Below are 25,857 nucleotides of genomic sequence, written 5' to 3' on the forward strand. Positions count from 1 at the left end.
AAAAATCCACCAAAATTACCTAAATCGTTTGACAAATAGAGTCATACAATTTTAAATGACTATAAAAATGTGCAGATCAGTGCCAAATTTTTTGGCCAAGGCTGAATGGCAGACAGTAATCCAAGAGGCAGACAACCTTGCTTTTAAACCATCCGTTACACGAGACCAGCAGGCTCCCTTCTACCTGTGAGACCAAATAATCCCAAAATGTACCCAAAAATCTTAACTCCCCCTACTCCCTAGAACCTACCCTTCACTGTGTACGCCAGCCTCTGGACAGACCTGATGCCTGGGGTTTAGCCATTTCCACCTTCCCACCTGATGTTGGTCTCCCTCCTCCTTCCTCAGGTCCCTCAGTTCTCCCAGGCCTAACTTGGCGTGCTTCCTTCCTCTGTCACCCCAATCAACCCGGCTCCCCTTCCCTTTCTGGGCCTCGCCATCTGCCGGTTTCCCCTTTCCCCCTCGGGGGCCCCTCCTTGCCCTGGGGTCTGCTCTCGGTCCGCCAAGTTCTCCCAAGGGATCCCTCCCCACCTGCCTCCATTCAGTCAGACTGTGTTCAGTGTCCGTTTCGCGCCCGTAGCAACATCAGGACAGAAGCCCACTAAGTGACCCTCTGCTCCCAGAAACCCTCCTGGCTCCTCCAGACCCTCCAGGGCTCTGGCCCGCAGCTCCCCTCTCCCTCCGGCGGCGGGGGTCGGCGGTGACTCACCGGAGGGCCGCCGGGGTTGGGGGTGGTGCCGGAATACTCTCACTTCCTCGCCGCGCACCTGCCCCGAGGCTGGAGCGCCGCCCGGCCGGGCCTCCGGCGGATGTTTTCCTTGTCCCCATGCGTGCAGTGAGCGCCAGCCGCCCCCTCCGGGCCCTGCGCGCCAGCCACCGAGCCCCCAGGACCCAGCGGGCCTGGTCCTCAACGACTCACCCCCTCCCCAGCAGGCACGCATGCGGGCTCGACCCACACCTCTACGCCGCTCCCCAACTTCTGGGAGAGGACTCCTGGCTCAGCCCAGCCTCTAGCTTTCCCGAAGCCCCTGCATGCCTACCTCATCTTCGTTACAGGAGATGAACCCTCACTTCTGTCCCCGTTTCCGCACACGCACCAATCCCCACTGGGGCTCCCTTCCCCTTCAGCATCACCCCCACCTTCATGCGCCCAGCTACCCACTCACGTCCGCCCCCTATTGGGCTGGCTCTAGTTTGCAGAAGATGGCCCAAAGCCCAGCCTCCTTCCAAGGTGTCCGCTGGACCCCCTCTCTGGGAAAGGCAGCAGAGCTACTGGCCACTGACAAGACTTTTGGGTCCTCGTGCTAGACAGGCCTTCGAATCCACCTGCTCCCGCCCAGGGAGCAGGCCCAGGCCGTGCCTCCCACACTGCAGCCGACCTCAGAGCACCCTGCTTCAACTGTGAGTTTTTTCTCGGCACTCCTCTGAAACGGAAAGGGCATCGGTCCTGACTAGGGCGAACGTGAGGTCCATTCTGCATCTCCATCCACCTTAGCTGTCTCCTTGGAAGAGGACAGGAAGGCAGTATGAGGTGCACTGACACGGTCATTTCTGAACAGTGAAGAGATGACAGGTAGGGCGCCCCCCCCCCCCCCCCTTGAAAAGTCAGCCAGAAGTAGTATCTGATGCACTAGGTGGCAGGGAGTGAGTCTTGGAGTAAATGGGACTGAAAACTTAGAAAAACCACATAAACGCCAAATAAACTGTCCTTATGGGGAATACGTGGAACATGGGTCTTTGAAGTATGAAAAATGAAAGAAATCCAGTTTGACCAGGGCCTTTACTGCCAAAGAGATGGCTAGCAGGAGAGTAGTGAGAAAGGAGAACTGGAGAGTTCACATGAGTGGAGATGGGAAGAAATGGATCCGAATCCCAGTGAGAAAAAGCAGGAGACTTAAAAGGACACCTTGTCCCATGGTAGAGGTGAGGGTGCAGATCTGGGGGAAGAAGGCTTATTGGGAACAGTTTCTCAAACTAGACATTCAGAAGTCAATACAAGGGCCAAAACGAAAATGCTCCTGGAAGTACCTGTTTTTGAAAGAGGTGGGAAAGGTGACATGGAGCAGGGGTCTCCATCCCCCAGGTCACAGACCAGTACCAGTCTGTGGCCTGTTAGGAAGTGGGAGCACAAAGCAGGACGTGGTCGGCGGACGAGTGAGCATTACCGCCTGAGCTCCTCCTCCTGGCAGATCAGCAGGGGCATTAGATTCTCAGAGAAGTGCAAACCCCACTGTGAACTCCACATGCAAGGGATCTAGGTTGCACGCTCCTTATGAGAATCTAATGCCTGATGATCTGAGGTGGAACAGTTTCACCCCAAAATCATCCCCTCGCTGCTATCCCGCTCTATCCACTGCTGGAAAAATTGTTTTCCACAAAACCGGTCCCTGGTACCAAAAAGGTTGGGGACTGCTAACATGGAGCATGAGTGTGAAAGGGGTAGAGGTCTATGCCAGGAGACAGCCATCCCCAACAGAAGCCCTCAGCTATGCACAAACTGCTTAATGTCATTCAAAGAAAAGAATGTCACCCATTTTGCCTCTGAGCTTTAGCCCCAATCACAGCAACTGCTATTTCCTGATGCTTACGCACCAGAGATGGTGATAAGAGCACTGCACGCATTGTCTCATTTAATCCTCATAACAGCCTGATGAGTTGGCATTACTATCCCCAATTTATAGATGAGGAAACAGGCTCAGAGAGGTGAAGTAATCTGACCAGGTTACATAGCTAAGTGGAGTCAGGATCTGAATCCAAGAAGACTGTCTCTGCAGCCTATGCTCTCAAACATCCATCCTGGGCTCCTCCAGAACCTGTGGGAAACTCAGAGGATGCCAAATGATAAATTCCTAAAAACCATACTCCATTACATGTGGGAGGAAAGAGAGAACACCTCTGTGAATCTGGAGTGATTCATCCTATCAGGGCACGTAGAGATGCTCCTTTTTGAAAGGGGGAAAGAACCATCCCCAGAGGTGGGGTGATCCCACATCTGCTGTATGTTTGAGGGTGATAAGCAACAGACAGTTCACCTCTGGAATGCCTGAGGAAAAGAGATCCTCCCCACCATCTCTGAGGGGCACCCCTATTTCTTGGATAGATTAGGGAAACCCTGCCCCAGGATCTGAGGGAAACACAGTCTCCATTCCAGGTGCCTGCTCACTCTCCTGGAGCCTCTGGCCGTCGCACCCTATTGCAGCTCCTGGGTTTGGCTGGGGCACAGGATTAACCATCCCCAGGAAATGCCTCCCTCCGGTCCAGGCAGGGATCCCAGCATACACACCCCTGGTGGTGGCAGTGGGGGAGAAAGGGGGAAGGTGGAATGCTTCCTTCTCTCCAGGTCAGGGAAGAGATCTGGGGACCACCTGGGGGCCCTCACCCCTCCTGCCTCCTTGCTGGGGAAGTGCCCAGTCCAGTGCCCGTTCCATGGCCACCTCCCTCCCTCTAGCTGTGCTGGGGCATGAATCAGCTCTCACAGCTTGTTAAAGCTAGACCTCTTGTTTTCATGCCCTCACCTCAGGAAACAGAGTTACAGCTTTTCCAGCTCTACTCAGCAGGAGGCCAGGGTCCTCACTTTATAAACATCCCCAGCCTGTGAGAGCAGAGGGCAGGGAGATAGTGTGAGACACGAGCCCAGGGGAGAAAGAAAGAAACTAAGACTCAAGGAGCAACGCAAAGCAAAGTCAAGCAGTCAAGACCAGAGTAGCTGAGCAGAGGCCAAGAAAGGTCCAAGAGTGCTGTGCAGCAGTCATGGCCCTGAGGATGCTCTGGGCTGGACAGGCCAAGAGGATCCTAGGAGGCTGGGGGATCGTCTGCTTGGTGATGTCTCTACTCCTCCAGCACCCAGGAGTCTACAGCAAGTGCTACTTCCAAGCTCAAGGTAAAGTGGGGTGAGGCATTAGGAATGAAGGAGCAGCAGAGAGGGCACAGGGAGGACGGGGCCTTAGAGATGATCCCATGTCAAAATACCCAGGCTCCCTTCAGCTGTGAAAGAGGAAAGACAAACTAAATACGGGAATAGTGTGTACTTACCGTCTCCACCCCAGACCTGAAGAGACTCTGCCTCTCATCAGCACTCCTACACCCACTAACATTTCCCATTCTTTCCTAGCCCCCTGTCACTATGAGGGGAAATATTTCACCCTGGGTGAGTCTTGGCTCCGCAAGGACTGTTTCCATTGCACCTGTCTGCATCCTGTTGGTGTGGGCTGCTGTGACACGTGAGTGACCAAAGATGGCCTGAGAATGACTCTGATGTCAATGACTGAGGGATGACCAGGGAGTGACTAGATTGCTGTGATGTAAGAATGAACAGAAGAGCAGTACAAGATGGGCCAAACATGAAGGGCCCAACACTACTGTGAAAGATAAGGCCTCAGGCTATAAATCAGGGGAGGTTGGGGTGTACCTGGAGAGAAAATACTCCTGTTATAAAACAAAAAGGCCCACATATGGTAGGTGAGAGCTTAGGAGGACCAAGCGGCCACTGAAAGGGGCTCTAGCGGGGAAAGCTGTGTTAGAGGGAACATGTGGGCAGGGATAAAGGCAGCCTTTCACTGTGCTGATTCCTTCCCCCATCCTTGGTTTCCCAGGTCCCAGCATCCCATCGACTTTCCGGCTGGTTGTGAGGTACGTCAGGAGGCAGGAACCTGCCAGTTCTCCTTGGTGCAAAAATCTGACCCTCGGCTGCCCTGCAAAGGGGGAGGACCTGACCCAGAATGGGGCTCAGCCAACACCCCTGTTCCTGGGGTTCCTGCTCCCCACTCCAGCTAAACTCAACTGATCACCCATCTGCTGACTGCTCACTGCTGCTGCCACTTCCAGGGAAACCACTAGCAGCTGCCAATGTATTCTGAATAAATAAATTAATGCTATAGCTGAAAGCCTGACTCTCACTGTCCATGACATTGGACCCCAGGTGGAAAAAGTGGGTCCCACTAGAGTCCAGGTGCTGAGTTCTCAGTATTCGCAAGGAACTAGCGCCAGGGTGGGCCAGTTTCAGATGGTTATGGTGCTGGTGCTAGGGCCTGGGGCAGCATATGAGGCCAGGGTGGGGCTGGTAGGCAGCACCTTGATGGGGAGGTCCCAGCTGAAGGTGTCTACAGGTACTTGCTCAGGACCTGTCCAGGTGGTAGGTTCGGGCTGTTCCACAGGGGGTAGGAGTACCAATCCTGGTTCTCGGGACGTTACAAATTCAAAATGCAATCTCCACTTCAAGGACACTACGGAAGAAAAAGATTAAGGTAGAAGCATTAGAAGCCAGCGGGAGTAAAAGTCAATGACAGGATATAGTTAGTGAATGAGAAAAAAACAACCTGTATTCAGGAAGACAGGGAAAAGTCACAGAGCAGGCAGCTGTGATTAAGGGTTTTTCTGAAGCAATTGGGTATTCCCATAGATGTGAGCTGAAGATAGCAGAATGAAGTACCTAACAACCCAAGAGTGAGGCAGTGAAGTCTAGGCAGTGTGAAGCAATCAAAAATCAGTGTATCACAGGCTCCCAGTAGGTAGGCATGGGGAAGGAGTTCTATCAAGTTGTTAGGAGTTTAGGGGTCAGTGCATCTAAGAAACGGGAAGAGGCTGAAGGTCTGAGAAACTGTTCAAAGTCAGAGGCTAGATGTGGGTATGTCTGGGAGTGTGTATAAGGAATCAGGATCCATTACACCCCCACTTAGCACAGCATTTTACTGTCCCCCTCTCCCTTCTCCAGTAACAGTGAGGGTCTCACCAATGGCTGTACAGAAGCCTGGGGTGGAGCTGAGAGGGATTGGGAGGGAGAAGCTGGTTCTGGTTGTATGCAGGCAGGATTCCTGGTGCCGGGCGTGAGTCACATGTGACACAGAGGGGACACCCCCTGCCCCACGTCGCCGCTGGTACTCAGGCTGTACACGCTCCTCGGTCTGTAAGCTGACTGAAAACTGGGAGCAAGAGATGTGTGCTAACAGGAAGTGCTGTCTGTAGGTGAGAGGACAGCCCAACCTCAAGCTGTTTTACAAAGGGACCCTGGATGACCCCACTATCCCCTTCTACATGCCAGCCCTCTTTCTACAGGCCTTCCACCCTAGCCCTTCAACTCCAGCACCCCAGCAGATAAGAAGCTCTGCTCCCTTCTTACCTGCAAACAAGCTACAGTTCCTTCCCCTAAGTTTAAGGTCCCCACCACGTCCTCGCCAAGTCTGTACACAGATTTGAAGATGCCAAACGTCCCAACTTTCCCTCGGCCATCACTGATATTGTATAGATCTGGGGAGAATAGGACACTATAAGCCTGGAGTCTACACACTGGGGAACGTCTAGGACTGGGCACCACAGGCCAAAAGGTGGGGCTTTTCTTTATAATTGGAGGTGTGAGGTATCAGTGGATCCACAGAAGTGTGTGGTGGTTAGGAGACTGTCTGAGATGGGAATACAATGAGGGGAAGGATGGGGTAGGACAATTCTGAAAGAATTCTCACGGAGGCTGCGGCAGGATGTGGCAGCCATTAGGCGCTCCCCAGCCAGCTCAGCTAGCCATGAATCCTTCTTCCCACCTTCATCCTCCTCCAAGAATGGACTGGATGGGGCTACAGCCTCATCCTGGGGAAACCGGACATCCTGAAGGCCTAGAGAAAGAATGAGTGGAGAGGTAACGCTGAGAGGGAACAGAGATGACAGTAGAGGTTAGGGTTTTAGATTCCAACGTGAGACGGCTGAAGGTAAGGGGCGCCAGGGCTGAGGTGTACATCTCTATCTCCAGAACCCTCCCTTCCTTCCCAACTCCCGAGCACCATCACTGAGACCAGGAAGTTTCCCTGCAGCCCCTCTTGCAAGCCCTCTAAGACAATTTCTGCTTTGGCATGGCCCTTCCCCAGCCCTTCCCTCCAGGAGCCCTTGCTTACCAGTCAGCACAAGAACCCTCAGAGGGACTCTGAGTAACGTGATAGGGGAGTTGACACGCTGGCAGCCAATGGTCAGTTTGTAGACGTACTTGACTGACTGACCCCGAAAGGAGGGTGGTCCCTCTATGGGCAGCACTTCACTGTAGGAGTCTGGTTGGGAAGTAGTTGTCAGGGCAGCCAGAGGCACCAGAGGAGTTCTCCCTCCAGGAGGCTTAGAAGGCAATTCAGGGATGGGGACATCACTCACATGATTTGGACTCTCCAGGATCTAGCCTCAGGTCACAGAATAGAATTTTTGGTGGAGTAGAAAGGATACATTGACCCCTCTCACCTGAAAAAGGTAAGAATGACTAATTTAATGACCCATTGTCCAGTACTGAACAAGACTAGCATGGCAAGTGGAGACAGTGAAAAGCTGCCCGGCCCTCTTTCCCTGCTGTGAAATGAGAATAGTCTTCTATCCCCAAAGAAATAGTCATGCTCCCCAACATCCCCAGCACAACAGGAACTACAAGAACAATTAACAACTTCACGCATGGATGACAATGCCTCCACACACACCCCCTGCACCCCCCTCTCCCAGGCAAATGCCCCTCTCTAACCTCGGTGTGGCAGAAAGACGGTCTGGCTGTCTGGCTGGACATCTGGCTGACTAGAGTCAGGGGGAGGCAGTGCTACTCGACTCTCACTGGCATGGAACTGGCAGTGGATTTGAGCACTGGCCCAGGCTAGGGCCTCACTGTGGGAAGAGGAAAAGGAGGCATTCGAGGTAGTTCCTGATCTCACTAATGCTTTTCCAAGCTCCCTATCGCACTGTCTTAACCAACAAAATTAGATGGCTGTCCTAGTGATCAGGAAATCCAGAACTCCAAAGAGAAACCATTAAATAAAGAGCAGCAAACTGTGGGTAAAAAGGGGAATGGGGGAGGGGAAGGAAAGCGCACAGCTATGTCATCCACATCTTCTGTTAAAGAGCCCTCTCCTACAATGAGAGCACAATGAGCAAGACGAGGTAGTGTCGCTACAGGACAACCTGAGCACTGCCTCAGCCCCAGAGATAATCTGGCTTCTTCCCAGAAGGGCCACCACCTTCAGTGCCAGCATCCCCACCTGGATGCAGAAGTGGCCGTGGGGGGAAGGGGGTTGGTGACGGTCACTACACACTCCAGCGCCTCCCCAGCCAAAAATACAGGACCCCGGCTCAGCTCTGCTACCACTTCAATCATGGCAGCTCCGGAATCAGATCTAGAAGGAAACAAGGTGGGGCGGAGGTCAGCACCGTGGCAGGGAGGGGCGTTGCGGTGAGCACCCAGGGCTGAGGACAGGGGTGGTCAGCACCATAGGAGGGGTAAGCGGGTGGCAGGGAGGCGGCTGAAGACTCAGCACTGCCCAGGGGGAGGACGCAGCTCTGGGCCCTAGACCCCCGCCCCTGTGCGCCGGGTTCTTCTCCCTGGGCACTCCCGCGGAGTTCCCAAACTGGCCTCCGCTCCCCCTTTCCTCAACGTTCCACGTCCCAGCCCAAGATCACGGCCGTCCGTCACCTCGCATAGTCGACACTAGGGATCGGGACCCCCAGGCCTCACCTGCCCGCCACTCGGGGTCCCGGTGAGGTGCGCGGCAGCGGCGGCGGCGACGTCGGCGGCAGCGTCCGCTGGGCGGTAGAGGCGGGACTTCCCTTCGGTCCTCCACCCTCCGCGGAGTCCCTTCCGGCCGGAAGCGCCTGGCCGGCCAGACCGGAAAGGGCTCCGGTTGTCCCGGCGCCCAGGGTCACCTTCCCACAGGCTGGCACCTGGGCGCGGGCGCTGCCCCGGAGCCGGCCTGCGGGACCTGGCGCCCAATCCTGGGGGACCCGGTGCCGTGGCCCAGGGGCCGGGCCGAGGTCCCGGGGGCGGTGCCTTGCGGGCCCGTCCCGGGGCGGTGCCTGGTGGGCTGGCCCCGCAGCTCCTCCCCTCTCTGCGGGCCCAGTCGCCCTTTGGCCGGGCGAGCTAATCATCGCGGCTCAATGACGACGAGGCCCGACCCTTCCCGTCCAGGACCTACAGAGACAACCGAAGGAGAGCCCAAGGCGGCTTCATTGCTGTCGCCGCCGCCACTGAAGCAAGAGCTCCCCGGCTCCACTGAAACAGCAGCTCATCTAAGCTTTCCCCAACGCCCGGCCCTCTGGGACGATACCTAACAACCACCGGCGCCCACATCTGGAATAGGCTGGCGAGATACTTAGTATCCGAGGGCTCGGAACTTGGGGCTATCGAGGTCATGGGGACCCAGGATCCAGGAAACATGGGAACTGGCGTCCCAGCCTCGGAGCAGATAAGCTGTGCCAAAGAGGATCCACAGGTTTATTGCCCTGAAGAGACTGGAGGCACCAAGGATGTGCAGGTTACAGACTGCAAGAGTCCCGAAGACAACCGACCCCAAAAAGAGACGGGCTGCTGCAATCCGGAGGACTCTGGGCAGCTGATGGCTCCCTATGAGGGTAAAGCTATGGGCTACCAGGTGCCTCCCTTTGGCTGGCGCATCTGTCTGGCTCATGAGTTTACAGAGAAGAGGAAACCCTTTCAAGCTAACAATGTCTCCCTAAGGAACATGATAAAGCATATAGGCATGGGCTTGAGGTGAGTAGACCCCATTGCTTAGAATGCCTTTGGCTTCACTTTGTTCCAGCTCAAAACTAGCAGAGGTGGGAAAGGGCAAGAAAGCAGTTGGGCTTCTTGTCCCAGTGAAGCGGCCCCTATCCCTGGCATATTTTAGGCCTATGGTTTTGGACCATGAGACCAGGTCACATCTCTGCAACACCATTCCCTCCCAGTGTTTTGTCTTTTCAGAAGGAAACGGTAGGAACATTTGGTCATGCAGTCAGCCTTTCCCATTCAGGCTCCTTCTCACATACTGGTTTCCAATGACTTCCCTTTGGGATTAGCTATACTTTGTGGCAAGGTAGGAAAGGATAATCTGGCTGCTGTGATACTAACACGATGTTGTTTTATTTGGGGGTGGGGGGGTCTCAACCCCTTACTTCCTGCAAGCAGCTGGGGCATTCTCTGTACCTCATTAGGCACATTGTTAGAGTCCCAACACTACTGCTTCTTTCCTCAAGCTTTAGCCCCAGGGAGTAGGTAAGAGCCTCCCTGCCCTCAACTCTGAAGTGATGAACAGGTGCTGTCATTCTATTCTGGGAGAGAGAGCTCTTGTTATTAAAAGTCATTTATCAGAGAGGCACTGCCATAGATGTAGAACCCGTCTAGATCCCCACTGAGTTCAAAGACTAGTGATGAGGAGCCAGACCCACTAACAGGAACAGGTGGATGTGAGGACAGAAAGCATCACCCTGAGGTCATCTTGACTCAGTCTACACAATAAACACAGAACTGTGGAGGGAGGCTTGGGAAATCCTGCCCTGACAGCTTCTAGAGTAGGAGACCCTTCACTTCCCCAGTAAGTGCTGTGGGGCTGTGATGGGGAGGTCAGTTATCTAACCCCAGCCCTGGGGAGTGGGAAGGGCCTGATGCTGCCTGCACATCTGGCTTTGTTGGTGCCTGTGGGTGGCCTGTAGCAGAGAAGAATCATCTCTCCAGGCTGCTTCTGAAATCAATTCAGTCCAAGTTTGACCCCAAAAGCTTTTGGGTCAAAATAGGATCTAGTGTACAGAGAGAAATACACTGAGTTGCATGTGGTGGGAACAATGAGATCAAGAAAAGATGGGCATCCTAGCCGCTTAGCCCTTAAACATGAACTGAGTCACAGAGGCCTGAAGCTGTGCTCAACCCCCTGGACCCTGGCTCCCCATTCCAGGATAGAGTGGGGGGTACTGATACAAGGTTTTTGGAATAGGATGAGTTCCTGTGAGGAGAAAGCACAGGTGAGACAAGAATTCTAAGTGATAACTCTTGAGGTTGAAATTGTGGAGAAGGCCAAATAGGTCAGGAATGGCCAGCTGCCATATTAAGGGAGTGAGAGAGCTCCTAAGATGGAGCTGAACTGGGGACACTCTGACCAGGAGACAGAGTTCTCTGGGCCTTACCTCGGTAAGAATTCAATTTCAATTGTTCTCCCTTCCAGCCAGAGTCCACTCATTCAATAAATATTTACTGAGTGCTTCTTCCGTGCCAGATAGTCCTTTGTTCTGCCTATCCTCATAGATTGCAGTTACTCTCCCTGGTTGCCCTAATCCTCGGCCGCACCCTCCCTCTACCAGTCCTTTCTGGCCTCTAGTTTCAAAGTCCAATTTTCTGTAAGCTGGCAGAGAGGATTCTCTGCCTTCTTATCATCCCATCCTTTGTCTTCTCTCTTCTTTCCACCCCTAGAATGTGCTTTTTTTTTTTTTTTTGAGACAGTCTTGGCTTTTGTCACCCAGGCTGGAGTGCAATGGCATGATCTCAGCTCACTGCAACCTCTGTCTCCTGGGTTCAAGCGATTCTCCTGCCTCAGCCTCCCGAGTAGCTGGGATTGCAGGTGCCCGCCACCTCACCCTGGCTAATTTTTTTGTATTTTTAGTAGAGATGGGGTTTCACCACGTTGGCCAGGCTGGTCTTGAACTCCTGACCTCAGGTTCTGCCCACCTTGGCCTCCCAAAATGCTAGGATTACAGGTGTGAGCCACCGCACCTGGCCGCTATCCCTATTCTTTAATCACATTTCTCCTCCTCTGCTCCAGTCTGTCTGTTATCTCTCTTGTGCCCCATCATTTGTATGTTCATTCATTTGTAAATTTGGCAAAAATGCATTGACTGCAGACCGTATGTCCTGCCCGGTGCTTGGACCTGAGGGTAATATTCAACTAGTCTTTGTCATTGTCCCTTTCCCCAAGGAACTTAAAAATATGTCAGCCTCACAAGAGGAACACTGAAATAACAAGGCAATGTCTGATTAGGAATTGAGATAGCAGTTTGTATATATGAGTAATAATCATACCTGTACTTTATGGCTTTCTTATCTATTATGTCATTTGATCTTTCAACCATTTTATTAGCTAGCTAAAGCAGGTGGTATCCCCATTTTATAGATGAAGAAACTGGGACTTAGGGGTTACTTACCCAATTATTTGGTTAGAAGTGGTGTGACTGAACAGTAGGCATAATGTGGTTAGGTAGGGAGGACAGTGGAAATGGGAAAGAGTCTGGCAAGGCAGGGGCTACCTAGTGAGGACCCATCTGGAATGAGAATTCGTAGGAAATAAGATTAGAAGATAGGCTGGGACAGATGTCAGAGCCTTGAAAACAGAATCATTTGCCTATTGAAAACAGCCTCAATCATTTGCCTCTTGGATACAGGGCTGTAGCAAGCCCAGGAAAATGTTGGGATTTTTTGAAGGCTTTACCGAGAGCAAAATCAGAAAGCTTCACGGTTTAAATGCTGAATTAAAAAAAAAAAAAAAAAAAAGACTTGAGAGGAAATGCCCAGAAATAAATATAAACACTGATTGTCTGTGGGTGAGATGGTTCTTTTCCCCCTTTCATCTTTCATAATTAGAAAGAAAAATGATCATTTTAAAAAGAAGAAAGGCTAGAAGCGGTAGCTCACGCCTCTAATCCCAGCACTTTGGGAGGCCAAGGCAGGCAGATCACCTGAGGTCAGGAGTTCAAGACCAGCCTGGCTAACATGGTGAAACCCCATCTCTACTAAAAATGCCAAAAAAAAAAAAAAAAGTGCCAGGCATGGTGGCGGATGCCTGTAATCCCAGCTACGTGGGAGGCTGAGGCAGGAGAATTGCTTGAACACAGGAGGCGGAGTTTGCAGTGAGCCAAGACCGCGCGCCACTGCACTCTAGCCTGGACAACAAAGAATGAAACTCTATCTCAAAAAAAAATAAAATAAATAATAAAAATAAAAATAAGAAAGTTATCCCCAGCAGTCTATGTCTGTTTTGGAGGTAGGGGATTGTGGGTGGAGGCTGTAGGCCAGGAAACCATAAATGGTCCTTTCAGCACCTCAGACAGAAGCTCCTGATGTTGGAAGTAAAGCAGTGGTGGTGGCACTAGAGAGGTAAGGAGAGATCAGAAAGCCCCTTCTGAGGAGAACAAAGGAGAGAAACGAAGCCACTCCTACACTTCAGCTGGGGTGACTGGGAAGATGAAGGGACCTTGAACTGTATAGAAATCAAGAGGAAGAGAGATTTGAAAGCAGATGTCCTTGGGACATTTAATGGGAGGTCACAGAGACAGGCAGGTGACTCAGCCTGTGAACAACTGCCCACCTGCCCCCTTCCACTCACATTGCCTCTTGCTCCTCAGGTACCTGCAGTGGTGGTACCGGAAGACCCAGGTGGAAAAGAAGACACCTTTCATCGACATGATCAATTCTGTACCCCTAAGACAGATTTATGGTGAGCCTCACCCCATCTGTGCTCTGCTCAGAAAAGGCTCAGCCTCCAGGTCTACGACAGTTAGGCAGAGGCTTCCAGTTTATGCAAATTGCACTGTTCCATTCCCTAGGTTTTCAGAAGAACCAGGCTTTATAGTCTAGAAAGTTAGAAATGTGCTTATTTTCCTCTCCCAATACCCCACTAACCATCCTGATTTCTCTAGGTTGTCCCTTGGGTGGCATCGGGGGAGGCACTATTACCCGTGGCTGGAGAGGCCAGTTCTGTCGTTGGCAGCTTAACCCTGGAATGTATCAGCACCGGACAGTCATCGCTGACCAAGTAAGAGCCAGGAGGTGGAGAGGCCAGGACAGTACCTCCCCAGGCCAAGAAGGAAGGACCTCTTGGCTAGTGTAGGAGGTAGCAGTTAGATGTGAATATGATTCAATCCAATAAGTACTCTCAGGATGCTTCCTGTGTGCCCAGCCCTGTGCTAGGATATACTGTAGGAATAAGACACACACACAGCACACATTCCTTGAAAGAGTAAACAGACTTGGCATTTCTCTAGCAAATGCCTCCTGTCTACCTCACTGGCCCAACCCAACTAGCTGAGGCAGCCCCCAACCACAAAGAATGCAGAGAATTCCCAAATCACTTAACCTGGCTGAAAGAACATTTGGTAGGACTGGAAGGGAGAAGAAAACCCAAAGTCTATAAACTCATGGGAAAAAAAGACATGTAGTACAAGGTTCCTCACCCTGATTGAGGAACCTTCACCAAAGTTCAGCTCCTCTGCTGATCACTTCCCTGGAGGTCTCTCTGGCTTAGGGTCTAAAAAGCTCCTTCTCTCCCAGGCTTAGATCTCTAGCCTTCTTCCCTCTTCTGAAGCTTCACTTTTTTCCTTTTGCTTCTGCATCACATCTGGGCCTTAAATTGCCAGAAGTATGTGGCCTGCCTTTCATCATCTCTCTCTAGTTGACCGCCCCTTTAGAGTTGTCTAGGAAGTTCCTCTTTCCTGGCTCCAGCATTCAGCCTCATCTTCAAAGGAAAAATGACTAGCAAATCTTTAGTCCAATTAATGACAATGCCCTTCCTGGTTCAGGTTTACCAGCCCTGCCCATGTTCCAAGATCCTTCTCTGCCTCATCCCTTAGGTATCCTGAGGGGAATGGCCTCTAGAATTGTGACTGTACAATTAAAGTAATTATTGCATGCTTAACATGTGCTAGACACTGTTCTAGGCTCTTTGTATACTGTTTAATATTAAAAACAATCCTACAAGGGAAGTACCACTATTATGCTCATTTTGCAGATGAGGACACTAAGATCCAGAGAGGTTTAGTAACATGCGCAAGGTCACAAGGTTGGTAAAAAATGGAAAGGTTGGGATTCAGAACCATTTCTTTCTGTGGTGAAGAGCTTGTAGTCTTAACCATTATGTACCATTCCAACAAAATGAAAAAGTATTTTATACAGTTGTCCCTCAGTATCCATGGAGGGTTGGGCCCAGGACCCACTATCCGAGGATGCTCAGTCTTTGATTTGAAGTGGCATATAGTATTTGCAAATAACCATTGCACATCCTCCTATATACTTTAAATCATCTGTAGATTACTTATAATACCTCAAACATTGTTACATAAACCCTTGTCATACCGTACAAGAAATAAAGCGTGTACATATTTGGTACAGATGCAACTTTTTTTCCGCATATTTTAGATTTGGTTGGTTAAATCCACTGATGCGGAACGCACAGATACGGAGAGCCGACTATATACAATAAAAATATTTGGCATAGTTTGAACCAGGGAAAGGGATATTAATCCCTCATAGCTCCTAACCTCCAAGAGCTAAAACTTTTTTTGAGAAAACAAGACTTAGGGGAAATGGAGACAGAGACCACATCAGTGCTAAAAGGAGAGGGGTGGATAGTATACTGCGGAAAAAGGGACGGCGCTGCAGATTTCACTCATTCCCTCCACATACACACCAACTCTGAAGAATGGTGCATCAGTGAATTAGAAAATGTCCCTACCCTCAGAAGAACCCATAGAGCAGTCAGGGACACAGAATGGTCAGTCAATACATTATAAGATAATACACCAAATGCTAGAATAGAGCGGGAGGGGGCACATATAATGACTCACTGCTGGAGGAAGTAGAAGAAGAGAAGAGATGGCTTTTGACCAAGGCTTTGAAGGATGAGAGGTTTCACCAGATAGCGAATAAGCATGAGCACAGGCATGGAGGAGGGAATGTAGTGTGCTCAAGGAACAGTGAGTATTTTTATATGAGCAGAATATAGGTGCTTGAAGAGGTGATGAGTCTGATGGGCAGGGAGTGGCCAGCTCAAGAAGGGCCTTGAAAGCCAGGCAAGAGTTGAGACTTTAGCCTGAGGGCCATGGGGAGTCACTGAAACATTCTAACCAAGGACTGACATATCTAGATTTGCCTGTGAGAAAGATCACTCTGCTACCCAGATGAAAAGGGCCACAGAAACAGCAGATTGTTTGGGCTTAAATGAGGTGCTAACACCACCATAGTGGAGAAGGGAGAGAAAGCTTGGGAGATAGATGGACGAGGAGGTAGCAGGACTTGGTGATTCACTGAGCCTGGGGGATGACTTGAAGCTGATGGTGCAGTGGTAACAGCTGCAGGCTCTGAAAGGGGAGGAGCTGATTTGAGGAGAGGGAAGACTTAGTTTGTGGTGCCTGTGGCTTACCCCATTCCAGCCTGTCTGCCCTCTTAAGTTCACAGTGTGCCTACGTCGGGAAGGGCAGACTGTGTACCAGCAAGTCCTGTCCCTGGAGCGCCCAAGTGTCCTCCGCAGCTGGAACTGGGGCCTGTGTGGGTACTTCGCTTTCTACCATGCCCTCTATCCCCGAGCCTGGACTGTCTATCAGCTTCCTGGCCAGAATGTCACCCTCACCTGCCGTCAGATCACACCCATCTTGCCCCATGACTACCAGGACAGCAGCCTGCCTGTAGGAGTCTTTGTGTGGGATGTGGAAAATGAAGGGGACGAAGCTCTAGATGTGTCCATCATGTTCTCCATGCAGAATGGACTGGGGGGTGGAGACGATGCCCCAGGGGGTTTGTGGAATGAGCCCTTCTGTCTGGAGCATGGCGGGGAAACTGTCCAGGGGCTGCTGCTGCATCATCCAACCCTTCCAAACCCCTACACAATGGCTGTGGCTGCACGAGTCACGGTAAGGAAAGAGCCTGCCCTATACCTTAGCCCCTGAACCCCATCTCCACCCCAGCATGGTCTCTTCATCCACCCTCATCATACTCTCGTAAGCCCCTGGGTCTGGGAGGTTAAGAGTAAGTAAGAGGAGCTGGGGAGCTAGCCGGGACCCAGTGTACTCGTGCCTGCCCTCACAGTCCCTGGCCCCTTCACAGGCAGATACCACGGTAACCCACATCACAGCCTTTGACCCTGACAGCACGGGGCAGCAGGTGTGGCAGGATCTACTTCAGGATGGACAGCTGGACTCTCCCGCTGGTGATGGGGGGTCTGACTGGGAGATGGTGGGAAAAGAGGTTGTCCCTGTCTTGGGACTAAGGGTGGGAGGCCTGGTAATAAGTAGGCCTTGTTTCCCTGTTAGGGATCCCTATCCCTGGGGTTGCAGGGGCTCCTGTCCTGAATTCTCTTGTGCTTCTCTCAGGCCAAAGCACCCCTACGCAGAAAGGAGTAGGCATTGCTGGAGCTGTGTGTGTTTCCAGCAAGTTGGAACCTCGAGGCCAGTGCCGCCTGGAGTTTTCACTGGCCTGGGACATGCCCAGGATCCTGTTTGGAGCTAAAGGCCAAGTCCACTACAGGTGAGGGGAGCAAGAAAGTGTAAGGATCCAAAGCTCTGACCTGGGGCTTGTGTTCATCCTTCCCCTTCCCACCCCAGGCGGTATACAAGGTTCTTTGGCCAGGATGGAGATGCAGCACCTGCCCTCAGCCACTATGCACTGTGCCGATACGCAGAGTGGGAAGAGAGGATCTCAGCTTGGCAGAGCCCAGTATTGGATGACAGGTGCCAATGGGGCCCATCTCTTGCCTTTCTCCTAGGCACTCACTGTGAATGGGATTCCTTGATTACTCTCCACCCACCAAAGCCAGTAGACTTGCACTGGGATTAATTTGATGCTCCCACTCTGCTGAACCCCCAAATCCTTTCCATCTTGGGAGGTGCATGTTCCGTAAACCATTTCCTCCTCCTCGCTTCCCAGATCACTGCCTGCCTGGTACAAATCTGCGCTGTTCAATGAACTATACTTCCTGGCTGATGGAGGCACAGTATGGCTGGAAGTTCGTGAGGACTCCCTACCAGAGGAGCTGGGCAGAAACATGTGTCACCTCTGCCCCACCCTACGGGACTATGGTCGATTTGGCTACCTTGAGGGTACAGGATGCTGGTGGGCTGGGATATGGCAGGCCATGCCCAAGCCAGGATGATGGATTTGCCTACCCCAGGATATTGGTTAGGGTGAGGGGGTGATGGGTGTGGACTAGTGACAGTGCCCCACTTCCAAATCTAGAGGACAAGCTACAGAGGGGTTTGAAGGGGAAGCAGGAATTCTGGCAACAGTGTTTCTCATTCGTTCCTCCAGGCCAGGAGTACCGCATGTACAACACATATGATGTCCACTTTTATGCCTCCTTTGCTCTCATCATGCTCTGGCCCAAACTTGAGCTCAGCCTACAGTATGACATGGGTGAGGATCTCTTTTGTGCCTCTTCTGCCCTCTTGGCTCCCCATACCCTGAACTTCTGTGGTCCCTCAGATTGTCTCTTCTTTCCCTTCCCTTTATACGTATCTGCATGCTGCTTACTGGTTCCCCGCTGCGGTCACACACATAGCTCTGTGCCCCTCCTCAAGCATGCCCATTCCCTGCCTCCCTTCTGTGTCTGCTCCCGCAGCTCTGGCCACTCTCAGGGAGGACCTGACACGGCGACGGTACCTGATGAGTGGGGTGATGGCACCTGTGAAAAGGAGGAACGTCATCCCCCATGATATTGGGGACCCAGGTAAAAGTCCACCCCAAGGTCAGCTTCCCTCCCTCAACTTTTGTACCCTCTACCCTACCCACCAATGCAAATGACCCAGGTCCTCACCTCTCCCACAGATGATGAACCATGGCTCCGGGTCAATGCATATTTGATCCACGATACTGCTGACTGGAAGGACCTGAACCTGAAGTTTGTGCTGCAGGTTTATCGGGACTATTACCTGACGGGTGATCAAAACTTCCTGAAGGACATGTGGCCTGTGTGTCTAGTAAGGGATGCACATGCAGTGACCAGTGTGCCAGGGGTATGGCTGGTGTCTGGGAAGAGCCTAGCTGGTTGTTGCCTTTCCTCGGTACCTAGGTCTTCAGCATCTTGGTCCCCCCTCTCTAGGCTGTGATGGAGTCTGAAATGAAGTTTGACAAGGACCATGATGGACTCATTGAAAATGGAGGCTATGCAGACCAGACCTATGATGGATGGGTGACCACAGGCCCCAGGTTAGCGGGTAGGGGTTTCCAGGAGGCCTGAAGTGGGAAACTGTGCACCAAGGGATTGTAGGGCTCAAGAAAAAATGACTCATTGTCTGTTACACTGCATGGGAGTAGCTGGAGCTGCCAGTCTGACCCCCAAACCCATGTCCCTGATCAGTGCTTACTGTGGAGGGCTGTGGCTGGCAGCTGTGGCTGTGATGGTCCAGATGGCTGCTCTGTGTGGGGCACAGGACATTCAGGATAAGTTTTCTTCCATCCTCCACCGGGGCCAAGAAGCCTATGAGAGACTGCTGTGGAATGGTGAGTTCGGGGAGCCTAAGTAGTCTTAAAGCAGCTGAGGGGACGCCAGGAGCCTTATTTTCTCTTTCTCGACTCCAGGTCGCTATTACAACTATGACAGCAGCTCTCAGCCTCAGTCTCGTAGTGTTATGTCTGACCAGTGTGCTGGACAGTGGTTCCTGAAGGCCTGTGGCCTAGGAGAAGGGGAGACTGAGGTGAGAGAGACTAGGAGGAGGAGCCAGAGAGAAAAACTGGGTTTTCCCTGAAGGTGGGAAGTAAGTATATGAGACTATGTTCCTGCCATTGCCCCTCCAGGTGTTTCCTACCCCACATGTGGTCCGTGCTCTCCAAACTATCTTTGAGCTAAACGTCCAGGCCTTTGCAGGAGGGGCCATGGGGGCTGTGAATGGGATGCAGCCCCATGGTGTCCCTGATAAATCCAGTGTGCAGTCTGATGAAGTCTGGGTGGGTGTGGTCTACGGATTGGCAGCTACCATGATCCAAGAGGTAATGCATTCCCTTTCCCATCTCTCTGCCATCTGTATCCTGGCCCAGAAAACTTTCTCAGCCACCAAATTTCTTCAAGGCCTAACCCAATGCCATCTTATCCATCTATAAAGCCTCCTGTTTTTCCCTGGTATGCATTCCAGCTCCTGCCTTCAGGCTTGCCTGTGGGTCACAGTTATCTCCTCTACTTGCTGGGAGCTCCTTGAAGGCAAAGACTCTACTGCCTCCATTTATCCAGTGGAAATGGCTATTCAGAGGGTGCCAAGTTAGTATGTATGACTGTCATCTCTCCCAACAGGGCCTGACTTGGGAGGGCTTCCAGACAGCTGAAGGCTGCTACCGTACCGTGTGGGAGCGCCTGGGTCTGGCCTTCCAGACCCCAGAGGCATACTGCCAGCAGCGGGTGTTCCGCTCACTGGCCTACATGCGGCCACTGAGCATCTGGGCCATGCAGCTAGCCCTGCAACAGCAGCAGCACAAAAAGGCCTCTAGGCCAAAAGTCGAACAGGGCACAGGACTAAGGATAGGGCCTATGTTTGGACCAAAGGAAGCCATGGCAAACGTGAGCCCAGAGTGAACCGTCTGAACTGTGGGAGGAAAGCGCTAACAGCCCAGCCTCCAGCCTGGCCTTTCCTACTTCCCCTCTGAACCTCCTGCAACCCTGAGCCATCAGGACAATCATACCCCTTCCCTTCTCCCCACCCAGCTGTGCCAGTAAATGGGGGTTGAGGGTGACCTAGACAGCATTAGAATCACTTATTTATTTCTTTCCTCACCCATTCCCTCACTGCATGAAATGTTCAGGGAGGTCAGTTGATTTCCCCAGGTACATTCATGGGGTGACAGACACATGGCTACAAATAAAAGACCCAGAAAGCCAGTAAGTGTGGTGTGTTTGAGCCCCCAGTCCTCCTGATAGGGCATAGGAGCTGCAGCCAGCCCTCGCCCACCCCTTTTTATTTGGACACAGATGGGGAGCCCCACAAGCTCTTGCTGAGACCCCCCCACATATCCTCATATCTAGCCTGAGTATCTGTCCTGCAAGATGACAGAGGGGCTACCGATAGGAAGCCATGCCCCCTTCCTTGTGAGATTTGCCTGCAGGGGGAGGATGGGACCTCGGCAGAGAGACTCTGAGAAGAGGTCAAGGAATGGCCACTCCAGGGGAGGCTCTGCACTGGGAGCCTGAGGCATGTAGTACAGTAGGCAGGAAGAGTTGCCAGGGGCCTGGAGTACGTGGTCTGAGCTGTCCAGCCACTGGTGGGTGCTGTCTTTTGGCACCTCTGACTGCAGGGCAGGCAACTCCAGCTGGTAAGGGTTCTCACTGGGGAGGGCACGAAGCTGGCGGGACAACACTGAGGAGACAAAGAATCTTCAGAGGCCAACCCAGGCCTCTCCCCTTGCCCATGTCTGAGAGCTATCCTTAAGCCTCTTACCTCCATGCTCAGCTGGCAGGCTCCCCCTTGTGTCAGAGGAGTACATAGCAGGTACAAGGAGGAGGCAGAAGGAGACTAGTAGGACCTACAGCAGGGGAAAAAGGAGATGAAGAAGGGCTCTGGATTGCACTCCTGTCCCCAGCAACTGAGAAAATAATTTCTCCCCTCATCACTATCCTCACCAAGATGCAGGTGCTGCTACTGCTTGTTTTGTTTGATATCTCAATCACCATGGCCTGGAGTTTCCTCAGTTGATGTAGAAGGGACCTAGAGGAAGAGAGGGGCCAATCGTGAGCATCCCCTGGCCTAGCACCCTGAGACACAATGAAACTCCTGTTCAGGCCACCTCCTCCATCTCTGCACTGGATCCTCTCTCTTACTTTTCATTCTATTTTTGCAAACGACTTCTTCCACTCTGGAAAAAATGCCTGAAGTTCCTCATTAAAACAAACAAAAAAAGCAAAAACAAAACAGAACAAACTCTTCCAGGACTTAACCTCCTTTGCAAGTATCATCAGTAGTTCCCCATTGTCTGATCAGCTATGCACATAATCCTCACCGGGCATTCTCTATGTTCTCTACCTTCTGTCCCAGCTCACATGTGTTCCAGCCCAAGAGGACTACACTGGGCTAATCCTTTTGCCTAGGATGCTTTCTCTCTGCCTAGAATGGTTTCCCAACCCAACCCCAGAATCCTATGAAAGCCCATGAGGTCTTTCTTACCCCCTTTCTTTTTCTAGGTACTTAGCTTATTCTCAGTTACTTGTAAATGTATTCCCCACTACTGTGAGCTTCTTGGAATCAGAGACCTAGTGAAGGCAGCTGCCCTGTTAGAAATCAAGTGTAGGGCAGGGGAAAGAGTGAGAAAGCATTAAATGAGGGGCATAGGAAGGGAATGGTTTGGAGGGATACTTACAAATTCTGTTCCTCCAGAAGCTGTACTTTGTTCTGAAGCTCCATATTCTGGGCTGTGTATTTCAAGACCCTGGGGGAAATAACAAAGATAAGGGAATATGGCCTGTGTCCTCCCTTCAAAAACCTAACACTTACAACTGAGTCCCTCTCCCTTTCATACCTGCTCTCTAAACCCCCAACATACACCTTCTTTTTCCTGCGGCTCTCTTGAGCAGATCTTTTATTTCGAATCTTCCTTCGCACACGTTTCAGAATTTGTTCCTCCATCTGAAAGGAAACAGGGAAAGGGGTATCATTAGAGGAACTCTAGAACAAGAAGTTGAAAGGCAACTGAGATCCATCTCTTTCCAATACAGAAATCCCTTCTACAGCTTCCCTGACCAACAGGCGTTCAGATTCTTTCTGAATGCCTCCACGGACCAGGTGTTAACCCTAACAAGCCAGACCATTTTAAACTATTAAAAAAAAAATTGGTCAGGCAATATTCAGGTGACATGGCTCATGCCTGTAATCCCAACACTTTGGGGAGCTAAGGCAGGAGGACCGCTTGAGCCCAGGAGTTTGAGACCAGCCTGAGCAACACAGTGAGACCTTGTCTCTACTAAAAATAAATTAGCCGGGTGTGGTGGCACATGCCTGTGGTCCCTGCTCCTCAGGAGGCTGAGGAAGGACAATCGCTTGAGCTTGAGAGGTCGAAGCTGTAGTGAGCCATGATCTCACCACTATTCTCCAACCTGGGCAGTAAAGCAAGAATCTGTCTTCAAACAAAAACTTCCTTATCCTGAACCAACAGCTGTCTCCTTATAATTTCTATCCGTTGGACTTACCTAGTATCTCTGGGGCCAAATAGAATGAACCCTGTTTAGCTATTTTCAGGCACTTAACATTTCCTCAGAGAAAAAAAGTTCAAGAAAAAAACGACTTAGACAAGAATTTTAACTCATCTTCTCAAGATAGACTGCATCTTCTTAATATCTGTCAAAGATGTGCTCTAGCCAGTACACAGGAAAGCAAGATAGTGACTTGTGGAGACAATAACTCTTGCTACAGTTTCCAAATCCCATTAACTTTCCTAGTAGCCACATTGCACTGCTGACTCATCTTGTACTTTGAAGGAATTAAAATTCTTTACTTTTGGAGGCCAAGGTGGGTATATCACTTGAGCATAGGCATTCAAGACCAGCCTGGCAACAAGGCAAAACCCCATCTCTACTAAAAACACCAAAAAAAAATTTGCCGGGCAGGGTAGTGTGCACCTGTAGTCTCAGCTACTCAGGAGGCTGAGGTGGGAGAATCACCTAAGCCCAGAAAGTCAAGTCTGCAGTGTGCCATGATCACATCACTGCACTCCAGCCTGTGCAACAGAGTAAGACCTTGTCAAAAAAAAAAAAAAAATTCCTAGAACCTTTCTATTAATGAACACTGATTTCATCATAGTATCCCAGTACTCTGCTTGTGAAGTTGCCACTGATTGCTTAAAACTGGAAACTAAGGATTTTACATTTATTCATGTACTGCTTAGTCCAACCCTGTTGAACTCTCTAAACAGTTCTACCATTCAGCAAGAGGTGGATTACTATGAAGCCAATGAAGTGTCAAGGCTCTTCACTTACACAATCCTTTCCAAGGCCCAATACTAATGTTGCACTGATAATTTTGAGGTTTTTTTTTTTTTTTAACAACACCAAAATTTGTGTAAGCCCAACGAAAACGAGGATCTGCCTTGCATCTAGCATACTGGGTACCTGCCTCAACTTCCTATTAGCAATAAATCTGCTAAGTTTCTCACCTCAATCCTTTTTTAAAGTTACTGATATAAAGTTAACAGAATTGGCCTACTTGGGACTTTTAATCCCTTTTCAGCCTTTGCTCAACCAACCAGAGTCTTACCTTAGTGAGAGGAAGTGTCTCAGGCAGAATAAGCCCCTCCTTCTCCAAAAGACTCTTCTCCTCATCTGTCAGTACCAGCCTAGCAATCTCCTAGGGTAACCAGAAAGTGGGCGGCAGTTGCATGGGGATGACACAGAGGAATGGGGAATCCTGCCCCCACCTGAGGAATGTGAGAGTAATCTTCCTGAAAATCAAGTCAAGTACCTGCTCTGCCAGCTCCTCCATATGCTGTGGAGTCATCTGGGTCCCCTCTTTTCTACAGCTCTCACTCTCTGCAAAAGGGAAAGTATGAATAGCCAGGCCCATGAACCCTGTCCTCCCCGCAAACTTATTTCAGACTAACCTAGATCCATAGAGATAGGTTCCCGTGGGAGGGAGTAGGTGTGGTCATGGTGGACAAGGCAGGGGTTGGAGGAGCTGAGAACGTTCAACGACGACGCGGGGGGACTCAGCAGGGAGCTCAACAAATCATCTACCTCCCAGTCGCTCGGTACCTGCGCAGGGTTCCAATGAACAGACCTTGACCTATCACCATCCCCTGACCTCGTGGACATCCCACGCTTTCCCCAGTCAGAACCCCAACGCACCTCAGAAAGCGGCAGCTCCCAGTCCAGTGGGGCCCTCACGGACTCATCAGACGCCGTCCCCAAACCTCCACTTCCCTCTAGCAGAAAGCCCAGCAAGTCTTGGTCACCAGCGTCCAATTCCAGCTCCATTGGGACAACTACGGAAAGGGTGGGCCACCGAGCCCCAACGTCCGAAGCCCAGACACGAGCCCCAGGCCAGCTGTAGGCCTCGGGCACCTACCCACTGTCCCTCTACGGCCGGGCTTCCCGCCGGGGGCTTTCCGTAGCCCTCTCCGGACCCGCCTCCCAGGCTCAATTCTCCTCAGCCTCCAACGCAGCGAAAGTGACGCACCCCACCCCGTGGCACTGTGGGACTTGGAGTTCCCTCCAACTGAGAAGAGGCCTGGGTGCCGCGCCACGTCCCAGGGGCTATGCAAATGTAGGGGACGGCCCTGCTGCCGCCTCGCACCCCGAGGGCGGGGGTTCCGGGGCTCCCGCTCCGCCTTCTCCCCCAAGCTAGAAAAAGGAAGAGTTCTGGCCTGAAAGGGAACTTGGGCGTCGTCTTGGCGTTCTCTCCGGATTGCGCCGCACCCTCGCTTCCTGCCAGGGAGGGGCTGCCGGCCTTTGGCGGCCCCCGAGCATCGAGAACGGGGCCAGAGCAGCTTCCTGCCTGCCCCCCGCGACCATAGAGCTCTGCCCCAGGGCGCCGCCCGCGGGTGGGGGACGTTCCCAGGACGGAAGTGGCCGAGAGAGTGTCGAAGGGAGGGCGAGGCCGGACCCCGAGGGCGACCCGAGAAGCGGCAGGGCGGCAGGCCGGCGGGCCGGCAGGCGGGGCGCAGAGCCGGGCAGCGCAGGTAGGCCAGACCGGGCCGGGCGGGGGCCTTAGGGTGGGGCCGCGGAGCCTGGCCCCGGCGGCGGGCGGGGCCCTGCCTCTCCTGCGTGTCCGGTTCGGGTCCTGTTAGTTGGAGAGGTCAGCGTCCAGCGCATCTCGGCTTGGGCTCGTCGTGAAGTAGGCCGTCTTGGGGGAGACAGGCCTCTCCTGGGGGCAGTCCTCTGCCTGGGATAGGCTTTGGGGAGCATGAGGAGTCGGGTGGCAGCGGAGCGCAGGGCGGGGACGGGCTTTGGTGTTAGCTGATAGCGGCCATGTGGGTAGGAAAGCTTTGGGTGAGTTGGGGATTAGGTGGGGTCGGTTTAGGAATCAAGGGTCGCTATAGGAGTTAAAAGCGGGGGTTAAAACTTAAGAGTTAGTAGTGTGAGTCAGGTCCGTTTTAGGTAGGTAAGGTTTAGATTAAGGTCATTATTTTGTTTGCTGGAATGGCCATCATACGTCATAATTTGTGTTCAGGGTCGGGTTAAGGGTCAACAACAGGAATCAGGTTAGAGCCTGTTTGAGGGATTAAAGAATGTTGACATGGTCGGTATTAAGGATAAACAGTGAGAGCGTAAGTTAGGAATCAAGTTACACATGAACTTTAGGCTTAGGGGTCAACATTTAGGGTTAACATCAGGCGATTTGGTGCTAAAGGTAAAACTTAGACCAGTATCAGGGATCAGGGATTGGATATGAGTCTCTGCTGGGAAAGGGATGAATGTC

The 25,857-nt window shown here is 51.8% G+C and overlaps 5 protein-coding genes across 12 annotated transcripts in view; 3 read left to right on the forward strand and 2 right to left on the reverse strand.

Moving 5' to 3' along the window:
* On the reverse strand, nt 1–8,954 carry RGP1 (RGP1 homolog, RAB6A GEF complex partner 1). Of its 2 annotated transcripts, XR_002729814.1 has the most exons (10): nt 8,462–8,954; nt 7,989–8,123; nt 7,481–7,617; nt 7,126–7,209; nt 6,879–7,028; nt 6,456–6,602; nt 6,116–6,243; nt 5,729–5,918; nt 710–5,222; nt 1–184 (listed from the first exon to the last, which is right to left on the reverse strand). XR_002729814.1 is itself a non-coding variant. In XM_023203215.1 (9 exons), the coding sequence occupies exons 1-9, from the start codon at nt 8,869–8,871 to the stop codon at nt 4,999–5,001; spliced, it is 1,605 nt and encodes a 534-aa protein (XP_023058983.1). In that variant the 5' UTR covers nt 8,872–8,954; the 3' UTR covers nt 1–4,998. The 2 variants fall into 2 exon arrangements, 1 of the variants encoding a protein (XP_023058983.1); XM_023203215.1 differs by having other exon boundaries at nt 1–5,222.
* Nucleotides 3,725–4,883, forward strand: MSMP (microseminoprotein, prostate associated). The gene is made up of 3 exons (XM_023203222.3): nt 3,725–3,880; nt 4,112–4,220; nt 4,593–4,883. Exons 1-3 carry the CDS (start codon nt 3,751–3,753, stop codon nt 4,771–4,773), a joined length of 420 nt encoding a protein of 139 aa, XP_023058990.1. The 5' UTR covers nt 3,725–3,750; the 3' UTR covers nt 4,774–4,883.
* Nucleotides 8,609–20,336, forward strand: GBA2 (glucosylceramidase beta 2). Of its 7 annotated transcripts, none has more exons than XM_026456139.2 (16): nt 8,609–9,493; nt 13,108–13,199; nt 13,402–13,517; nt 15,928–16,386; nt 16,580–16,682; nt 16,846–16,999; nt 17,077–17,202; nt 17,399–17,571; nt 17,780–17,884; nt 18,090–18,197; nt 18,296–18,447; nt 18,570–18,676; nt 18,828–18,970; nt 19,049–19,164; nt 19,265–19,456; nt 19,755–20,336. In XM_026456139.2, the coding sequence occupies exons 1-16, from the start codon at nt 9,135–9,137 to the stop codon at nt 20,031–20,033; spliced, it is 2,784 nt and encodes a 927-aa protein (XP_026311924.1). In that variant the 5' UTR covers nt 8,609–9,134; the 3' UTR covers nt 20,034–20,336. The 7 variants fall into 7 exon arrangements, with proteins under 7 accessions (XP_026311924.1, XP_026311923.1, XP_026311921.1 ...); XM_026456138.1 differs by having other exon boundaries at nt 8,912–9,493; nt 15,910–16,386; XM_026456136.1 differs by having other exon boundaries at nt 8,948–9,493; nt 15,910–16,386; nt 18,296–18,483.
* On the reverse strand, nt 20,203–25,106 carry CREB3 (cAMP responsive element binding protein 3). Its single transcript, XM_023203221.2, has 9 exons — nt 24,285–25,106; nt 24,041–24,191; nt 23,902–23,969; nt 23,698–23,787; nt 21,968–22,074; nt 21,809–21,877; nt 21,075–21,159; nt 20,893–20,977; nt 20,203–20,811 (listed from the first exon to the last, which is right to left on the reverse strand). The coding sequence occupies exons 1-9, from the start codon at nt 24,411–24,413 to the stop codon at nt 20,477–20,479; spliced, it is 1,119 nt and encodes a 372-aa protein (XP_023058989.1). The 5' UTR covers nt 24,414–25,106; the 3' UTR covers nt 20,203–20,476.
* The window catches only part of TLN1 (talin 1), a 40,962-nt gene continuing 39,893 nt past the window's right edge, over nt 24,789–25,857 (forward strand). The window contains exon 1 of the mRNA XM_026456134.1: nt 24,789–25,117. The gene's annotated coding sequence lies outside the window, so the exon portion shown is untranslated. The remainder of the gene's footprint in view (nt 25,118–25,857) is intronic.

The sequence above is a fragment of the Piliocolobus tephrosceles genome, chromosome 14 (assembly GCF_002776525.5).
Source record: "Piliocolobus tephrosceles isolate RC106 chromosome 14, ASM277652v3, whole genome shotgun sequence".
Taxonomy (NCBI): Eukaryota; Metazoa; Chordata; class Mammalia; order Primates; family Cercopithecidae; genus Piliocolobus; species Piliocolobus tephrosceles.

Coding starts and splice junctions, on each gene's coding strand:
- RGP1 (XM_023203215.1), bottom strand. CDS start 8,871: ATGATTAGCTCGCCCGGCCAAAGGGCGACTGGGCCCGCAGAGAGGGGA. Junction 5,919..6,115: donor GAACTGTAGCTTGTTTGCAG/GTAAGAAGGGAG, acceptor TCTTGCTCCCAG/TTTTCAGTCAGCTTACAGAC. Junction 5,223..5,728: donor AGGCTTCTGTACAGCCATTG/GTGAGACCCTCA, acceptor TTTCTTCCGTAG/TGTCCTTGAAGTGGAGATTG.
- GBA2 (XM_026456136.1), top strand. CDS start 9,135: ATGGGGACCCAGGATCCAGGAAACATGGGAACTGGCGTCCCAGCCTCG. Junction 17,572..17,779: donor TCGATTTGGCTACCTTGAGG/GTACAGGATGCT, acceptor TCGTTCCTCCAG/GCCAGGAGTACCGCATGTAC. Junction 18,484..18,569: donor CAGTGACCAGTGTGCCAGGG/GTATGGCTGGTG, acceptor CCCCCTCTCTAG/GCTGTGATGGAGTCTGAAAT.
- MSMP (XM_023203222.3), top strand. CDS start 3,751: ATGGCCCTGAGGATGCTCTGGGCTGGACAGGCCAAGAGGATCCTAGGA. Junction 3,881..4,111: donor GTGCTACTTCCAAGCTCAAG/GTAAAGTGGGGT, acceptor ATTCTTTCCTAG/CCCCCTGTCACTATGAGGGG. Junction 4,221..4,592: donor GGTGTGGGCTGCTGTGACAC/GTGAGTGACCAA, acceptor TTGGTTTCCCAG/GTCCCAGCATCCCATCGACT.
- CREB3 (XM_023203221.2), bottom strand. CDS start 24,413: ATGGAGCTGGAATTGGACGCTGGTGACCAAGACTTGCTGGGCTTTCTG. Junction 24,192..24,284: donor GGGAGCTGCCGCTTTCTGAG/GTGCGTTGGGGT, acceptor AACCCTGCGCAG/GTACCGAGCGACTGGGAGGT. Junction 23,788..23,901: donor TGGAGGAGCTGGCAGAGCAG/GTACTTGACTTG, acceptor TGGTTACCCTAG/GAGATTGCTAGGCTGGTACT.